General features: G+C 35.8%; 2 protein-coding genes across 2 annotated transcripts in view; both read left to right on the top strand.

The window, feature by feature from the left end:
- Positions 1 to 20064, top strand: part of LOC142352304 (uncharacterized) — a 317257-nt gene that overhangs the window by 60301 nt on the left and 236892 nt on the right. The window lies entirely within an intron of this gene.
- The window catches only part of LOC142351517 (uncharacterized), a 225337-nt gene continuing 217549 nt past the window's right edge, over positions 12277 to 20064 (top strand). The window contains exon 1 of the mRNA XM_075403579.1: positions 12277 to 12460. Coding sequence (XP_075259694.1) covers positions 12309 to 12460 — 152 coding nt within the window. The 5' untranslated portion in view covers positions 12277 to 12308. The remainder of the gene's footprint in view (positions 12461 to 20064) is intronic.

Below are 20064 nucleotides of genomic sequence, written 5' to 3'. Positions count from 1 at the left end.
ATTTCGATATTTCCAAAACTGATAAGCGCTTTATCAGAGCAACGCTGAAAACCTATGAAAGGACAGGGACATATGTATTTCTGAAATTGTTCAAAAAAGCAAAAGACGATTACGAGTTTGAACAGAGAATTTCTCTAACTCTTGGAGAGTTTGAAAATTTGGTCAGCTCAGCTAGCAAAATACTGAACTGAGTGACTGATCAGCTGTCAACAACAAAACCACCACTAGCGAAGAAACCAAAAATTCAAAAAGAAGTTGTCAACAACGATGGTTGAGGCGATGTTTGAGCGTTCTCCAAATTACTTTAAACAATTTCAGAAACAGTTCAAATTTCTCTTTCTTGAAGAAAAACCTAGCTTTTCTATTGGAAATTTTTATGCAGTGTGTGCACAATTTGATTCCGAATTTTGCAATTTAGTAAACAGCCATTATCACGTTCTGATTGATACAACTACTTTTGAAAACGAAACAGTGAAACGATATCAGAGCTTTCCTGTGCCCTGTGTTTATACAGCTTTCAAATTCTTGTTTTGGACTGCACCAAACTTGGAGACTAATGGAGACATTTTTACAAAGCTCAAATTGGCAATCGAATTCAACAGTTCGGGAGAAAAAACCAATTCACAGTCATTGCGCAAACGAGTGCCAGCTTTTGCTAACCACAACAATTTATCGAAAAGCAGCTCTGCAAAACAAACAAATGTCAATCTAAAATCGAGTGCCAAGATGCCCTTAGTTGCTCAAAAACCTATCTACAATGCCCGGCCTCCATCGAAACAAGTTCAAACTGATTTTGTTAATAGTGAAACAATTAGGAGTTGAAACAATTTTGTATGGTCCTCATTCTGGCGCTTTGTGTCAAATTATGGATATTTTTATGAGTGGATATGGAAAATTGAATATTGATTCTGATTTATTGAGTGTTCGCTTTGTGTATGAAGAAAAAGTAAAGTTTTGAAAAAAAATTAAATTTCTCAAGCTAGTAAGGTTAGAACATCATATGAAAAGCGAAACGAATCAATTCATTATCGCTAATATTTACTAACTCAGTTCTTATCTAGAGCGTATTTTATTATTAGCATTTCATTGTACGCTGGTGCATGTTTATTCTTATCAGAATTTCCTTACTGCTGTAGGATCACTTGTGCTTCTAATTATATCACACACCCAGGGTCACATCTGTTCCAAGTTATAAATATATGGTCCGCATATAATTCCAATAAACAGTGTACACTGCACTGGTACTCCAAATACACACCTAGGTTCACATCTGTTTTCTCTATAGAACCAAAACATGTGGTCCGCATTTAATTCCAATAAACAGTGTACACTGCACTGCTGGTCAAAATACACACCTAGGGTCACATCTGTTTTCTCTATAGAACCAAAACATGTGGTTCGCATATAATTCCAATAAACAGTGTACACTGCACTGCTGGTCCAAATACCCACCCAGGGTGGGTCACATTTGTGTTCTCAAAACATATGGTACGCATATAGTTCCAATAAATGGTGTACAGTGCACTGCTGGATCCAAGTATCCACCTAGGTTCACATGTGTTTTTTGTCTTATCTAAGGTCACAACCGAAATTAATTATGCAATATGTGAACAACAGACAGACTCAAGTACGCATTGGCGTACCTGAGCCTGTATTCACAAATCATTTGGGTTTAATTAGGCAGTTTGACGACACTTGTTTAAACCCAACTTGCCGCCCAATTGAGTTGAAGTTTTACACATTATAACACTTGAAAGTAATAAATAAAGTTGCACACTATGCCTTTCACGTCCACTAAAGACACAGAGTTTGGAGATTGTTATTTCGATATTTCCAAAACTGATAAGCGCTTAATCAGAGCAACGCTGAAAACATATGAAAGGACAGGGACATATGTATTTCTGAAATTGTTCAAAAAAGCAAAAGACGATTACGAGTTTGAACAGTGAATTTCTCTAACTCTTGGAGAGTTTGAAAATTTGGTCAGCTCAGCTAGCAAAATACTGAACTGAGTGACTGATCAGCTGTCAACAACAAAACCACCACTAGCGAAGAAACCAAAAATTCAAAAAGAAGTTGTCAACAACGATGGTTGAGGCGATGTTTGAGCGTTCTCCAAATTACTTTAAACAATTTCAGAAACAGTTCAAATTTCTCTTTCTTGAAGAAAAACCTAGCTTTTCTATTGGAAATTTTTATGCAGTGTGTGCACAATTTGATTCCGAATTTTGCAATTTAGTAAACAGCCATTATCACGTTCTGATTGATACAACTACTTTTGAAAACGAAACAGTGAAACGATATCAGAGCTTTCCTGTGCCCTGTGTTTATACAGCTTTCAAATTCTTGTTTTGGACTGCACCAAACTTGGAGACTAATGGAGACATTTTTACAAAGCTCAAATTGGCAATCGAATTCAACAGTTCGGGAGAAAAAACCAATTCACAGTCATTGCGCAAACGAGTGCCAGCTTTTGCTAACCACAACAATTTATCGAAAAGCAGCTCTGCAAAACAAACAAATGTCAATCTAAAATCGAGTGCCAAGATGCCCTTAGTTGCTCAAAAACCTATCTACAATGCCCGGCCTCCATCGAAACAAGTTCAAACTGATTTTGTTAATAGTGAAACAATTAGGAGTTGAAACAATTTTGTATGGTCCTCATTCTGGCGCTTTTTGTCAAATTATGGATATTTTTATGAGTGGATATGGAAAATTGAATATTGATTCTGATTTATTGAGTGTTCGCTTTGTGTATGAAGAAAAAGTAAAGTTTTGAAAAAAAATTAAATTTCTCAAGCTAGTAAGGTTAGAACATCATATGAAAAGCGAAACGAATCAATTCATTATCGCTAATATTTACAAGTTTTTGAGCATTGAAAACAAAATGAGCAATATAAATACAAAAAAGTCCACAAAGTTTAGAGTTTGCACTTTGAATTGGTTGATTCACCAAGAGTTGATAGATGTTGTGATTGCTGCCAACGGAAACGATTCTTTGATATAGGTGTTTGTACGGTGAAATGGGCTGACCAAGGGGATCGGCAAACAAAAGTTGATTGTTTTTTCTGCATAATAGTAACCAGTGGGTGCCAATATTTTCAGCAGTTGCTGCATTAACAATAAGGAAGCTGTTTCTGTTCGTTTTTTCCGGAAAGTTGTTGGCCGCAAACACACCATGGAATTTATATTTAAGAGTTTTGCAAACTTGGATTAAACCATTGATATTATCTTCATCCATCATTAATTTGTCAGAATGTGTTTCTTTGATACTCTTCTTGCACTATCAACAAATATTGTGCTAGCTTTTTCGCCAATAATGAATATTTCTATATTGTTCGGTAAGGCCGCAGAAAATTTGAACTCAATAGAAATTGACAAATTTGTAAGATCAGGATGAATAAAATCGTGGGATGCTTGTTGGGTGCTGGTCAAATCAAAAACCATTATGAAATGGTTTGGGTAATCTGTCAAACTTATTCCATGACCATTGTCGATGTAAGCTAAATCCGATATTGTGTTAAAGTAAAGACGTTTGTCATCACTTGTTGATATCGGACTGTCTGCCACAGGTAAACCGTTTCGATAAATATAAATCGGCTCAAGGTCGAAATTGCGGAAATTAAATGGATTTTGTCTGTTGTTACCAAGAAACGCTTCGTTAGTGTTCAGACAAATTGCTAGTCTACGAATCGGTTCTCTGGCAAAAATATCTTCTTGTTTCCAACTGTGGAGTCCATTTGACGCCAGAAACGTTTTTGTTAGAGTCTCCAGGTAGGGATACGAAGCTGGACTTGTTAATAAAGTTTTTTTAATAGCCGATACAACATCATCGTTCAATGTCATCTTGCGCACATACAAATTATCTTCGACAATTTTTACTTTGTAGTGCTTGGCAGCATTGTCAGATATTATAAGAAAATCATCTATTGACCGTCTAAATGCAATGCGAAGTGTCACACCACTTAGCAAATGTCTGTCACAGGTGAAAAAGTCGACTACAACTTTACCGTAGAATGTGCACTCAGCTGATTGCCTCACTAAGGCTTTCCTTCTGTTCCCTTCTGCAGTTGACAGCGCTCCTAGATTTTCTTCGTAAGAGTAACCCTGACATGCCAACCAGGTGTTTTTTGCATCTTTGTTGTGTGAAAATTCTGTTTCAATAAAACTTTTATGAGCATAGTTTCCGTTAGCGTTTTAAATTTTTAGTCCATTAGCAGACACTGTACAGTCAGAGAAGAGTGAATGTAACACATTATTGCAAAAATAGGGAGCATCTGTCTTCGTAACATCTGTTGCTGCTCCTGCGTCATACCTCAAATAGGCTTCTGATGACTGAAAAATTTTACATTTTACTTCCACGAAAATTTTCTGTATGTCAATAAAAATATTTCGGTCAGCGGCGACTTCAAATTCTAATATGGGTCCATTTGGACTGTAGACTGGGCCCAACTTTTGACAAAAACTACCATCGAAAGTTACTAAAAGAGAAGGTTTTTCGAATAAATCTAAAGAACTGTGAGTTGCTTCTGATGATAACAAATTAGCGATCATCGTTCACTCTGGCAAAAAAAATCTGACCGACTTCTTTTTGGAGCTCTGTGCGTTGAAATGTTTTTTTTTTGCGTTTGTTGATCGCTTTCTGTGGCTTGACTCGACTTGACTTCCTCCGACGTGAAGTATTTCGTCGAGTTCCCCTTGTCTGTTTTTTAACAGTTTTTGCAATTGTATTTTTAAACGCCTGTTTAGGAGATTTTTTGCTTCCAACTACATCCAAAATCTCTGGAACACTTTGTTTCAAAAGCTCTTTCCCGATACGCTTCGCTGTAGGCAAAATGAAACGACGTGCTAAAGGCAGCGCATAACGTCCAATGCCTGCAGCTAGGGATCATAAACCACTTCCTTTTTGACGATAATGTCCAGAGAAGTGAGGCAAAGACGTTGCTTGATTCGCATAATAAGATTGCATTTTAGGAGGAAAATTGTTTGAATTGTAGTGTTAGAATAACTTTTCCAGTTCCCGAAAAGGGAACTAATTGTCCTGTTTCCGTTCTCAGTTCAATTGAAATCGAATGAATTGTGTTGGTTAAGAGCTTCTTATAGTCTAAATTTGTAAAAAACTATCCGATGCGATGGTTCAAGCTCACAAACACTGTCGTTTTTCAGACGTTGTTTTGAATCAATGACTCGCAAAAGAGGAGCCTTAGTGTCACCAACGTATTGATACTCAATTAAGTTAGTGTAGATGAAAATTAGATGCTTTCCAGCACAAAGATCAGCTGGGAACTCCCCATAATAAGCTTTCGTATCATCATTTTTCATAAACTTGTTCGCATTGGGAATCATTTTGTACCCAATATGTATTCCATTACCGTCAGGAATACCCTTAAATCCAATAATGCTAGGAATTTCCTCGCTGGGAAATGTAATTCCCTCATACTTGCCAAATAAAATTTCCTATTTTCCAGAGCTCTTCAACTCTCTGAAAGAAAAATTGGGCAGTCCAATTGTTCGCTTAATTGTAGCAAGAAGTTGTGCCACTGTATCAAAGGCTCCTGGCATAAAACTAAATTGTTGTCCACTATAAGGTCTAGAAATAACATTAGCTCCCGAAGACATCTTTTGGGAATCTTCATAGTCTTTTAAGTTGTACACAATTAGATTTCCCTTACTATGTTTTCTATATTTGTTGGGAATATGATTTCACTTAACGCCACTCACGCCAATCACCTGCATGTTGAATTTTTAGTCCATTAGCAGACACTGTACAGTCAGAGAAGAGTGAATGTAACACATTATTGCAAAAATAGGGAGCATCTGTCTTCGTAACATCTGTTGCTGCTCCTGCGTCATACCTCAAATAGGCTTCTGATGACTGAACAATTTTACATTTTACTTCCACGAAAATTTTCTGTATGTCAATAAAAATATTTCGGTCAGCGGCGACTTCAAATTCTAATATGGGTCCATTTGGACTGTAGACTGGGCCCAACTTTTGACAAAAACTACCATCGAAAGTTACTAAAAGAGAAGGTTTTTCGAATAAATCTAAAGAACTGTGAGTTGCTTCTGATGATAACAAATTAGCGATCATCGTTCACTCTGGCAAAAAAATCTGACCGACTTCTTTTTGGAGCTCTGTGCGTTGAAATGTTTTTTTTTGCGTTTGTTGATCGCTTTCTGTGGCTTGACTCGACTTGACTTCCTCCGAGGTGAAGTATTTCGTCAAGTTCCCCTTGTCTGTTTTTTAACAGTTTTTGCAATTGTATTTTTAAACGCCTGTTTAGGAGATTTTTTGCTTCCAACTACATCCAAAATCTCTGGAACACTTTGTTTCAAAAGCTCTTTCCCGATACGCTTCGCTGTAGGCAAAATGAAACGACGTGCTAAAGGCAGCGCAACACGTCCAATGCCTGCAGCTAGGGATCATAAACCACTTCCTTTTTGACGATAATGTCCAGAGAAGTGAGGCAAAGACGTTGCTTGATTCGCATAATAAGATTGCATTTTAGGAGGAAAATTGTTTGAATTGTAGTGTTAGAATAACTTTTCCAGTTCCCGAAAAGGGAACTAATTGTCCTGTTTCCGTTCTCAGTTCAATTGAAATCGAATGAATTGTGTTGGTTAAGAGCTTCTTATAGTCTAAATTTGTAAAAAACTATCCGATGCGATGGTTCAAGCTGACAAACACTGTCGTTTTTCAGACGTTGTTTTGAATCAATGACTCGCAAAAGAGGAGCCTTAGTGTCACCAACGTATTGATACTCAATTAAGTTAGTGTAGATGAAAATTAGATGCTTTCCAGCACAAAGATCAGCTGGGAACTCCCCATAATAAGCTTTCGTATCATCATTTTTCATAAACTTGTTCGCATTGGGAATCATTTTGTACCCAATATGTATTCCATTACCGTCAGGAATACCCTTAAATCCAATAATGCTAGGAATTTCCTCGCTGGGAAATGTAATTCCCTCATACTTGCCAAATAAAATTTCCTATTTTCCAGAGCTCTTCAACTCTCTGAAAGAAAAATTGGGCAGTCCAATTGTTCGCTTAATTGTAGCAAGAAGTTGTGCCACTGTATCAAAGGTTCCTGGCATAAAACTAAATTGTTGTCCACTATAAGTTCTAGAAATAACATTAGCTCCCGAAGACATCTTTTGGGAATCTTCATAGTCTTTTAAGTTGTACACAATTAATTTCCCTTACTATGTTTTCTATATTTGTTGGGAATATGATTTCACTTAACGCCACTCACGCCAATCACCTGCATGTTGAATTTCGTCATTAAAAAAATTTCGGAATGATGCAAGTGTGTTTGAATCAAATAATTCCATTGAAGCGGATGAAACAACGTGAACTGTGAACTCGTCTTCAAACCGGTTGTTGGACATTTTCAACGAGAGGGAGCCTGACAAGTTGTAATTCTGGTTGATAAAATTTTCCTTGAATTGGTTCCTTGTCTGTGTCAACTAAGGAGTATGTTGGTGGGCTTAATGTCTGTATTCCCGTTATTTCAAAGACTTCCTCTGTGAACGATTGCTTGTAACTTTTCCTGAATGCTTTATTTTTTTTAACTATTCTCACAAAATCTCCAATGTAAAACTTGGGCTTCTGATTTGAGCTTGTTTGGGCTGTCAATGAAACTAGTCGTGGCACATCTTTTTTTGTAATTTGTTGGGAGCAATTTTAGTTACTCGATTGACTCTTGAATTGATTGTTTTCACAAATTGGTGTAATTGGTCAATGTAGCTATAGGTCCACTTTTCTTCGAGATACCAATGAATTATTTTTTTGAGAGATCTAATGTTCCTCTCTGCAAAAGCTGACTTTTTTTTCACTTAAAGTACTATATAACTGAATTCAGCGTTTGTTGAACAATTGTTTGAATTCTCCCAGAAATTCTGTGCCATCGTCAACCCATACTTTTTCGGGCTGTTTGTTTTTGATCATCTTTTTGAATGCTTCAGCTGCTTCTGTTGCGTACTTTGTTTTTAATGGTTCCACTCGTAAACGTCTTGACAAACAATCAACCGCTACTAGGAGATACTCGATTTTGCGGTTATACTTTGCTAATTTATCAACGTGTGCCAAATCTAGAGACCAAATTTCGTTAATGTCTTTGACAAAAACTTTAAGCCTAGGAAAATTTAATCGAATTGAACGGTACTTTGTGAAAAACGGCTTTGTCTCCTAATAGGACAGGACTTTGCCTATAGGGAGCTTGCTTTGAGTCTAGTCGTTTTATGCTTCCATACGAAGCTGGTCCTTTTAAATACAACTGATCCAATTTTTTTACTTCAGGAAAAGAAAGACCACATCTTCTGACTGGTCTCTTCTTTGTCTGGCGTTTGGTCCATTTCTTCTTTATATTTTTTTCGGGTTGGTTTTGAGCCACTGAGTCGTTCTCCATTAGAGGAGAACTCTTGTTGACTGGGTTGTTCTCTACTTGGGAAAAATTCTTGTTCACTTTCAGACGAGGCTTCCAAGATTTGCTTGGCATGTGTATTTGCAACAAGATGAGGTGAGATATTAAGAGCAAATAAAATTTTTTTGAGTATTTTTAATGTCAATTTTGTTAGTTGGTTGCAGTAGATTGTACAGAAATGTTGAAGCTTTGATGCTCAGTGTTTCTTTATTAACGTGAAGAACGTCGTTCGACTCTATGGTGACTGTTTCAGATTGGTTAATCAAGTCAAGTATGATTTTTGATCTTTTGATTTGGTTTTTATTCATAACTTCTAGGTCTATCATTATGGAGGTGAAATTGTCGCTTTTTCTTTGTTTTTTCACTACCGGTTCAATCTCGCTGTCTTCGCTCATGGGTTCTGTTTTCTCCTCTTCTGCTGTTTCAATCATCAGTTTGTTTGCAGTCTCAACTGGTTCGAGTGCTTTCTCTGGTTTTTCCATTGAGTTGGACTGGTTTCTTTGCAAACGAGACAGCTGTGCAGCTTTCTGTTTATAAAGGGGATTGTCCAAAATTTCTTTTTTTACCGGTTGATGTGAAGCAAACATTCGTTTTAGAATTAAAGTGAATTCTTCGGTGCGCATTATGATTTTGTCAAATATCGATAACAAGCGAAACCAACAATTTTGACCAAATCTGTTTCTCTAGCAAAAAGTTGCCTCTTTTCTTTCAAACTTGTTTGTCTAGACAATAGCTTTCTGAATAATTTTTCATAACCTTCTACAACACTTTTTATTTTTGGAACATTATCATTGACAATGTTGAGCAAACATTCGCAAAGGAATTTAATGAATTTATTTGGAGCTCTCTCGATCTTCTCTTTTAGTTTTGTATCAGATATGTCTAGCAGCCGCCCCAGCATACAAACTTCTTTCTCTCTCATCGCTCAAATTTGTGATAACGGCTTTAGCTGATGGCAGATAAAAAATTGATGGTCCTTGAGGAACAATATTTGAACAATAGCTAAAGACGTCTGATGTTTTTGGATCCAAATCAATTAATAAATGACCAAACGGTTCTTTGGTTGCGAGCTCATAGCCTTCTTTTAAAAATTGTGCATTATTCAACTGTCGACCAATAAAACTAATCTGTTGTTTGTCACGGGGTGATTTGAACAATATGATATGCGTTGTGTTTAGATCAATTGTTCTGGACCATCTGATTTGCTGGAACAAATTGTGTTTAACATAAATTACATTGATGTTTCTATGTCGCCCTGCGGTTGCTAATTTGGAAAATTCTTTGTCATTAAAATTTTCTTCACATGAATCATCGAACACAAGAAGGCAGTTCTCCAACTCTGAAATGAGCTCAAAATTGGAGAATTTTTAAAAATGTTTCTTCTCTAACGATTGGAATTTTGGCTGATCATGCTGATAAAAATAATAAATTGTTTGAAACTCTGGAAAAAATGTGCCAACTATTAACATTTTGAAAATGAGCTCAGTTTTCCCGCAGCAAGACGGCTCGCAAACAGCCATGAACAACCGGCCAGTAGTAGAAATAATTTTATTCATAACTTTGGATTTGGAAGAGCGTATCCAACTGTATAAGAGAGAAGTGAAAACCAAAATGTGGATTCTTCACAGTCAAGACTGAAAAAACCAACTTGGTGAGAGATACAATTATAAGAAAAATTATTATAATGATTTGTGTAAAGTATACAACCTCTGATCGAGGCAATCTCGAATTGCAAAAACTCCAAGGTCGTCTTTCTGGGTGCTCGGCATCAAAAACCAAGTCAGTTATGCCTCCACCCGAATCTAATTGATCTTCGGCTCGACTCATTGTGAAATAAAATTTTTCAAAAAAATTAATTGCTTTCCAAGAATTTTTACATAATTATTTAACTATAAAAAATTCATAAGAAACATATCCAGAGTCTCCGTCTCCTTGTTTTTAAGTGATTGTATAGTTTGCATTCATCCAATCTTGTTTATCTCTAAAAAACAATTGACTCTACATTGTTCTCTTTAATCAGCTGCTTGATGTCATCGGGAAGAGTCTCATCGTCCAGAGACATCAGAACTGGTACTGCACCCTTGGGCGTAGGTAAAGAGGTTAGTTTCATTTTCTCTTGTAAAGACATGGTACAATTGAAAGTACTCCAGTAGAGAAAGATACTTTTTGAAAGCTTCTATTTCAGCACCAGCACACACAATCTGCTGTTTTCTCAAAACTGTTTGGCCTCTTGTGTCAATTTTTTCTTCCTTGATAAGAGTAACCGTTAACTGATTTTCAGTCGTTATGCAACGGTAAACTGTCAAATTTGGAGACAAATTCACTTGTATTAGAGACGGAGCTGGTTTCTCTAACCGACGATTCATTCGTCAGCCACTGGTAAAAGAGTTTTGCCTTATTATTGGCACAATGCTTGCTTCTCTGTCGTTTTGGGCAACTCAATGCATGTAATTTACAAACAGGTGTCTCCCGATATAACTTCAAGTGTTCAATTTTTGAGCAGAACAAAATTTCCAAGTTGATAACGTTCCTCTGTAACAGCTGTCGTAAAGTTTCCGTTTTTTCTAATCCTTTTGCGTAAAAATCAGAAAAGGGAAATCGAAGAACTATACTTTGAAAAATCTGTTGCAAATAATGATAAGGGTACTCTCCTGTCTCCCAAGAGAGACCATGAAGGAATTTAGATACCCACAGGAAAGATCTTTGGTCACTCGAACAAAGTATGATAATTGATTTTGGAGGTAAAAACGAAATTATATCGTTGTAATTTTCGGTAGATACCGCAAGTTCCCTTATTATAAATCCAGATTTTTTACTTCGAAAGCCTTCAAAATCAAGAACAACCGCTCCGGATTTCAACATTCCAGCAAATTGAATAAACTATTTTTGAAAGATTTTACGTATAAACAAAAAGCAATTCCAGTCACATGACCAAGGTACTCATTTGTCACTGAACAAGGTAAAACGTAAGAATAGCCTGGACCCTTTTCAATATATTCATAAACAAAACCGGAAGCGTCGTGGAGTATGGCATGTAATCTCAAAATTTTTAAATTTTTGAAATATTTGTCTAACGAAGAATTATCAATACCAATCAAACCTCCGTACGGCCGCAACTTCCGGATCCAAATGCAGACAAGTGGCTAAAAAGTATAAAAATCGTTTACCGTATTGTGAATATTCTTTTTCGATTTCCTTGTAAGTTTCGTGAATACTTTTCAAATCAAGCGTTGCTATAGTTGCCATTTGATCTATGCACACATTCTCCCAATAATGATCAATTTTTGCTAACAACTGACCAAAACCACTTAATCACACGTCTAAATATCACATAATATGCCCCTCCCCTCTATTAGGGTAATAAGACTACTTTTTACATTTAGCGTTAAATTCAAACGACCAGAAAGAACTAGCAAGAACGGCGGAATAGAACAATCCAAACGGCAATAAACAGCAGGCGGAAAGATTTTATCCCGCCTAGCCTATTCCCACTTAACCGCCACTACCTATTATCCTATGGTTAAGAGTCGAATGATAACCCCCCTTTCTTTACGTAGGTATTATATACTACTGTTATTAAAGTACATAATTAAAGATTGCAAACTCACTATACCCAGTTTTATGAAAAGAAGTAGTTAGAGTCAGCCCAAGCATCGCTCTGTACGAAGATACTGCAGAGCGCATCCTTTGCCATCATAATAACAGGCATTGAAATACACCACATCGATGGTATATTACCCATAGCAAAGCATTATATTACACTCTCCTTCCTTGCTTGAATCTCTCCTTCCTTGCTTTCAATGTTTGCTCCCGTTAGTTTTTTTTCCAAATAAGGGTTTCAAAGTTGTGCATATAATAATAATTATAATTTACAGAAGTTATGTTTGGTCGTAGTTTGAACTCAAGACTTGGGACGTTAGACGAACAGCTGCCGTTGATGGATTTTGACAATAATGATGACTTTGACCTGCGACAAACGTTGGGAGGAGGCCGTGGAAGCTCCGTGTCGTCTCGCCTTGGAGCTAGTCGGGGGTAAGCTAATAATTTACTTTTTAACATAATAGCCGCCCTCATCTTTAAAATAATAGCCGGGGTATGTGTAATAGCCGCCCTCATCTTCTCGACCGGCTCTTTTAGTGGCCCTATTTTTACAACTCGAAGAGGAGTATTGGTGGAGCGTCTTTTTCGATCGGTAAAGGAAACAGGAAGTGTAAAGGGCGAAAAAATGTTTGTCAGGCCAAATTACTGAAGAAAAGAGAAGATCAGAGATAAGAAAGTGTGGCTTTCTGTTCAAGTCGCATTTTTGGGAGAGCGAGAAAAGTGGGTAATTTTTTTGTTAAACAAGCGTAGTTTTTATCACGTGCAGCAGTTTCTTTTGTTAGCAGATTTTTTACTTTTTCTGTCAAAGATATTTGTCTCGACTGTCTAAACTAGTAATGGTACGCTTGGAATCAATTGAGACCCTCCTAAGCAAAAGTTATACTTTTTTGCCATTTTGAGCAGGCCATTTCATTTTTCCTTTTCCTCGGTTTTGCCTGTGTGAATCCCTTTGTTGTATTTTCGGGTCTTTCCCATCATAGCCCCCCATTATGGTATAATTACCATGATTGTGGGGCTATAGGTTATCTGACCACTAAGCTGGTTGGGGGGGCTATAATATTTTCTGTCTTCTGATAGTTGTATTGAATGAAAAATATCTATTAAAAAGACGTTCTCTAATAGTTATCGGAGTTGCAACTTGTAAATAAATTTTATCAGAATCCTGATCAGTTTTTGTCAGATGCTTTTCGCATAGTATTTTTCCTGTTTTTTTCTTGATTTATAGTTATGTATCAGGTTCATTATGTCTGAAGTTAGTCACGCTTTGGACGCTTTCTATTTGTGCGTGGTTTTAAATCTTCAAAGGTTTCAAAGTGGCTCCAAAAAGGTTACAGTTTTTAATTGATCTCAGACGTTGTACTAAGTATATTAGTCCTGTCCGTCTTTTTTAATGCGATTTTTCGCTTGACCAATTTTTCGTCGGACCCATTTGAATTTTCATCCTCAAAAACGGGATAAACAGGTTGCACCCAGTCAGCATTAAGTTCTCTTAGAGCCTTTCAGCTCACTAGTATCCAAGTATGCGATTCACAGAAACTGTTGAGGGTGACCCTCAACAGTTTTGGCAATTTGTTTTGAGAATTTGACACCATATTTTTTAGGAAAATGGTTTGAACTTTAATATAGTTTTTGTATTAAAAAATTATTTTTCTGTTCTCTCAATCGCAATCGGGGTTATGGGAATCAATGACGTCAATCTGCTGTGAATGTTTTATATTTATTGTCTTTCCTAAGAAATGCCTAAGAAATATATCAGCCAATCAGAACAGCCGAGCGTGATTTTGCGGTAGAAAGCGACGAATGAAACTGCGGTCTCATGTTTTAGCAAAAAAAGAGTATTGAGCCAAGCCTGCTGCGATGATAGTGTTTTCTGATTATAAGTGTTAGTGGACCAACCATAAATATTTTAAATTTTTTTTGCGTTTCACTAGTTTTTAATTCTCTTAACCGAAGTTTTTAGCAATAATATTGGTCCTGCTGGTCTTTAATGCAATTTTTCGTACTATCAACTTTTCGCGTAAACTGTTTTTGCGACTGATTATTTGACTTTTTGACCTCATAATCGGGATGAACAGGTATGGACTTAAAGGCATTTTCTCTTATAGTCTTAAGTTCACTAGTCTCTTAGGTATGCGATTCAATAATCAAATTGATGGTGTTAAGAGCGGTTCATGGAGTTTGTCCCCTTCCCCCTTGAATTAAGCTAAAGCTAGCCTCACTATGCCGTGGCTAGCTACTGACGAAGCCAACTGCTCGCCGGTCCTTCCAGAGCAATTTGCCCGATGTTAATCGGTTGTGTTTTAAGTATTTGTTTTTGTGAATCTGACACCATATTTTCCAGGAATTTATTTTTTGCACACACACCACATTTCTGTCTACAAAATGACATCAAAATGGTTTGAACTTTAATTAAAATATTGTATAACAAATGTAATTTTTTTTCTGTTCTCTCAATCGCAATCGGGGTCATGGGAATCAATGATGTCAATCTGCTGTGAATGTTTTATATTTAATATTTTTACTAAGAAATTCAAGTCCTCGCATCTTAATTTCTAACTCATGTCTTCATTTTGAGAATTGAAGTCTGATGATTTTTTGTCCGACCAAGAAATGTTAGCAACAGCATAAATAGGCAAGCCTCGAGGCCACGAAGTCGTTGAATAGTTCTCATAGAGCCTTTTCTCTAATTTTGGGATTCACTAAGTTTGTGAACGGTTGAGTAGACATAAACTCATTGCTTCATCGGCTTCTATAGTTTGAATTAATCACTATATGAATTGTATTTTTCAGTTCTGTGTTCATTGGTGACTTTTTTCACTTTGCCCCTGAATAAGATTCTTGACAGACCGTTTTTGCCTTCTGATGATGTATGTTAGGCTCGTTAGTTTTTCTAATATGTAGCCAATGGTTTTTTTTTACCTCCATACGTTTCCATGAATGGACTGCTGTTTTTATTCGCGATTCAGGATATCTCTTTTAATAGCCGCCCTCATCTCAGCCGGCTATTATAGCGCTCCTATTTTTACAATTCAAAGAATTTGAATTGTATTGGGGCGCTGTCTTTTTTACGACTCGAAGAGGAGTATTGGAGAAGTCCTTTTTTTAAATCAATTTTATTGGAGTGATTTTTGAAGCGGGAAATGAAACGCGTGAAAAAATTTGGAGTGCTTTTGGTGTTAAACCAAAGAGAAAAGCGGAGCGAAAAGAGAGTGGTGTTTGTTCATACCGCTGTTTTTGAGAGAGCGAAAAATTGATGTATGAAAAAATTTTCTCTAAGCGAGCGAAATTTTTTTGTTCACGTGCGGCATTTTAAAGCAGTTTTTTTATTTATTTTAGTTAAGAGGCTTGGTTATGATTTTCTTTTAATTTTAGGCTGGTTTTGGTAGCGGTTTGAAGGTTTCTGGAAATTAATATGAATTTTATGCTAATTCGGAGGTTTTTAATGTATTTTGCTGATTTTCGGGCTAATTTTTGCGGTTTTTTGACGATTATTTTGTTTTACTGGCTCAAATGGGTATTGACGAAACCCCTTCTACTTGAGCATTTTTATGATAACAATTGTTTACAGTTTTTTGGTTAAGAATTGTTTTTTTGTTGAGGAATATGACAAAAAAATTGCGAAAATTGGAACTATTTTTCTTAATTTTTTGCAGTTCGTTTTTTTTCTGTTTTTAGCTAAGTTTCCTTGCCAATTATGACTTGCCTATTGTATTGCAAACATCTGGATACCCTATTGGCTGAGGGGAATTTTTCTTTGGATTTATATGTTTTTGAAATATTAAAAAATTCAGTAACTTTTTCCAGTTTTTCAGTGAAAGTTGTTAAGAGCTTTTTTTCATAATTTTAGCCTAAATTTTTTTTTCAAAATTCACATTAGTGGTTTTTGTAAGTACTAGTTGTTTTGATGAAGTTATTTCGGCAGAGATAGTTTTTTCGGGATCTCAATTTATAATAAAATTTGATCAGATTTTTTATCATATTTTAACAGATTTGATTTTATTGTTTTTACTTTTTTTGTTTCATGACTTTGTTTCAAGATAATCATCAATTGGTGAAGGCACGTTTTGTTTGATGAGTAGTTGGATGGCGTTTAAATGGATTTTCACTTCGATTCGTTTCCGGAATTCTTCCGGCTATGTTTTTTTTTAAGATCTGTTCACACATTTTCATGATTTTTGAAGTCAAATTGGAGTGGTGTTTTTGGTCACGCCGAAACAGGAAATGGAGCGAAAAAGCGAGTGGTTTTGCGGCGTGAATTTTTTCGCTCTAATTTTAAAATAGAGTGAGAAAACGGTGTTTGAACAAAAATTCGGTTTCTCGGTAGAGGTTTTTTGTTCACATGCGGCAATTTCACTCTGATTTTTACTGTTTTTTGGATTTTTTGGATCGGTTTTTTTTCTAAATGGTTTTCCCAATCCATTCACAGCTCATTATAGGCCTAGTTTTTTGTTTGAATTAAATTTTCATTTCTCGCTAGTGGTTTTTTTGTTCACATGCGGCATTTTGACATTGATTTTCTGTTTATTTCTTAATTTTTTGTTATGATTTTTTTAAAAATGGTTTTCTCAATTCACTCATAGTCCATTCTAGGTCTAGTTTTTCTGTTTAGTCAATGAAAGTTTTTTGAATTGTAGGTCAGGACTTGTCCTGCTATGTTTTTTTTTACTTCGTCGAATAAAGAATGTTTCGCTTTACCTCATTTTGCCGCTTTTTCAACATTTTAGATGATATCTTTTTGACTTCTCTAGGCTAGTTTCTCTCTTCTCTCATTCTGCTAAAAGTGATTTTGAACATCAGTTGCTCAGCAAAGCAATTCAAAATGAACAGAGTCAGTATAAAAAATTGAAGTCAGAAATAGAAACGGGATAAACCCATAAAGCCCAATTTTAGATGCCCGCTATTTGAACGTCGTTCCTATAAATCTTAGTTACCATCTCTAATGCTTATTGGTATTGATAGTAGTCCCTGTCGCCTCTCTCTATGAAACAGAAGTACGTTATGTTCAACTACGAAATGCCATCAAAATAAATCGGACTTGTACAAAAATCTTTTTTTTTTTCAATATCTTCTATTCTTTCAATCCCAATCATGCTTATTGGAATCAACGGCGGCTATTTTCCGGCAATCTGCCGGGTATGTTTGCTGGTTTTAAATCTTCAAAGGCTCCAAAGTGGTTCTAAAAAGTATCCAATTTTTAAAGTTTTTATTTTTGGAGTTTGACACCATATTTTTTGCAAAAAATGGTTGGACCTTAATTGTTCCCTTTTTATTACTGATGTCTAGAGCCAACTGAAGGGTTGTGCGGTGGTAGCGAGAAATAGTTTGAATTTGCACTGCGTATAATATTTGTCTGTCGAGCGTGATTTTCGGGCTCAAAGCGGAAGCGGCAACTGAATTCATATAGACTTTGTAAAATATAGATACGCCAATTTCTGGAATTGATGAGTTGAACTTATAGATATAATTACCATGCCAAACGGCGTGTAAGGTGAATGAAAAATTTAAAAACTTTTAGTTGTAGAAGAAATTTGTCAATTATATCAATATTAATTGAATTTAAAGTCTCCATGATAGGCTCCCATAACAAAGGTTTGAAATTGCTTAAAGAAATGGGCCCTGATTTTTTTTCACAGTTTGAAACTTCAGGTTCTTACTGATTGCATTAGATGTGATGAAGGCATTCGAAGATTCTATAGATTTGGCGAAAAAGCAGTTTTTAGGGTAATGTGATTTGTATTTGACATCGAAATGGAAGAAATTTATTCGTGTTTTTTGATACGGCAATGTAGGAGAACTAGTAATGTTTTGGAGACGAGCTCTATTCGATAAAAGCTTGTGCAAGTACGTGGCTTCTCAAATGGTTATGAAATGGAAGTGTTTGAAAATACTAAGTTTAAATCATGATGTGTTATATTTATTACTGTTGAAGCAAGACTTTTTCGCCCAGTTTAAAAGAGTGAAATTAGAAGAGCAAACTTTTTTCCACTCAATAGGACTGCACTAGAGTGGAATTGACTAACAATTAGTGCTTTCATAAAATAAATTCTGGTATAAACTGGGAAAGAGCTCTTGATTGCATAAGTTGCTCTTTTTCCACAGGCGATTTTTTACTTCCTCTTCCTAATTTAAGTTTCTGTCGATAAAATTTTTTAGTTTTTCACTGCATTTTTTAATTTTCAACTTTATTCCAGAAACAGTTATAGAACATGTGTTAGTTAAATAATTTTGGACTTTCGCGGCAAATCTTTTTTTTTGATGTGTTCAGATTTACATTGATTCTATCAAAGTAGCGGGCTAATGTTCCCACATAATCTTCAAGGTTTTTTTCGCTATGTCAAGATATATATTGGAAGCGTAAACTAAGGTAGCGTCTGCGTATTTAACATGTTTGATTGATTACTGATGTGATTGCCGAAATCATTGACGTAAATGTTGAAAGGTAAAGGTCCGAGCACAGTCCCCTTTGTGAAACCCTGGTAAAGTTCAATCCAGTACGATTCTGTGTTATTCACCAAAAATTTCTGTAATCGTTGTTGAGAAATTGTCTGTATCAATTGAAGAGTGCTGTCTTCAAAACCCAATGGATGCAGTTTATGGTACAGCATTTCATTTTTGATTGAGTCAAAGGCTTTAGGTAGATCTGGGAGTGCAGTTGAGAGAAATTCATTGTTATCAATTTCGGAGCGCACAGTCTCTGTGAAAAATGAGTCTTGTGTTGAAAAGGATTTTAAACCAAATTGATTTGGTGAAAAAATTCAGATTTCGTTCAAATGTGAATTTATTTGAGATAAGATCAGCTTTTCAGAAACATTGGAGAGTGCGCTTGTAACCTATTGGTTTACAATTTTCAGGATTCTCTTTAAATTTTTTTCTTATGAATTGGGAAAACAAATGGTTGTTTAAGTTCAGTGGAAGCGTATTTGGCCAATCAACTATTTAACAAGCTTTGTGAAATGTACCAGGAATGTCGCTCAGGTTTTAACGCCCAACCCGGAGTTTTTCAAGGGCCTAGTGGTTTGTTAGGATTAAATGACCGTAACAAACCACTGAAACAACAACACCATGTACTTCCTGCTGAATAAATCTACAGCATAAATTTCTCGTTCTCAAAAGTTATTTCACAACTTTTTAGGTGATTACTGGATTTATTTTGGGCAGAGCAATCGGCAAATTTCAAAAATTGATAGTTAAGGTTTGGCTATTTGACTAGGATTTGTGACATAGTCACTAAGAGTTTTTAAATTTTTCTACCGGCCCCATATCTTTTTTTTTGTTTCGAGTTTCATTAATGATTGTTTTTTGTTCGTTTGATGTTTTATTGAACTATTCTGTAATAACGTTTTCGATAGGAGGGAACTTAGTTTTGTCACCCCGTATATAATAAGTCTTTAGTGGGGCACAACTATTGATGGCTTTTTACGTATTTTTAACAAATTTTGAAAACAGGTTCGGTATCATCTTAAGTGTAGATCATTTGACAGAATATTTGCAATAGATAATAAAAAGGGTTTGAGATTAATTTGTCTTATCAACTTTTGCTTTTTTACTGGTTTACGCTTTTCATCTTCGTTTTGGCTAGTACAAGAAGAGTCGCAAAAGGATCTGTTCTGAGGCCTGATTCCAATATGTGATATCTCTCTCTCTCTCTCTCTCTCTCTCTCTCTCTCTCTCTCTAAGCTTGAACATTCGGTAATCATGTGATTGATCAATTAGACTGTCGCCAGTTCTTAACGTGGGTGTAAACTTTTTTCAAGACTAAGTTGTATGGAGTTAAAATTGTATCTAATGACGGTTCCTTTATCATGAAAAAAGTTAATGTTGAAATCCCCTAAGAGAAATAAATTTTTGTTTTCCCTGGGGGTTTGATCTAATGGAGAAGCTAAAGACTGTAGAAAAGGGCTGCTTAAGTTTTTCTGGATTATACGCTAATCCAACGATGAAAATTTCTTTCGAAGTGGTCTGGTAGATAAGCCAAATATTTTCGAAATTTACCTTGATGTTGTTGGGAGCGGATGAAATTTATTTATTAATTTTTT

The sequence above is a fragment of the Convolutriloba macropyga genome, chromosome 13 (assembly GCF_964194025.1).
Source record: "Convolutriloba macropyga chromosome 13, txConMacr16.3, whole genome shotgun sequence".
Classification (NCBI taxonomy): domain Eukaryota; kingdom Metazoa; phylum Xenacoelomorpha; order Acoela; family Convolutidae; genus Convolutriloba; species Convolutriloba macropyga.
Note: the sequence above shows the minus strand (reverse complement) of the source record. Positions and strands in the feature narration are given on the sequence as shown.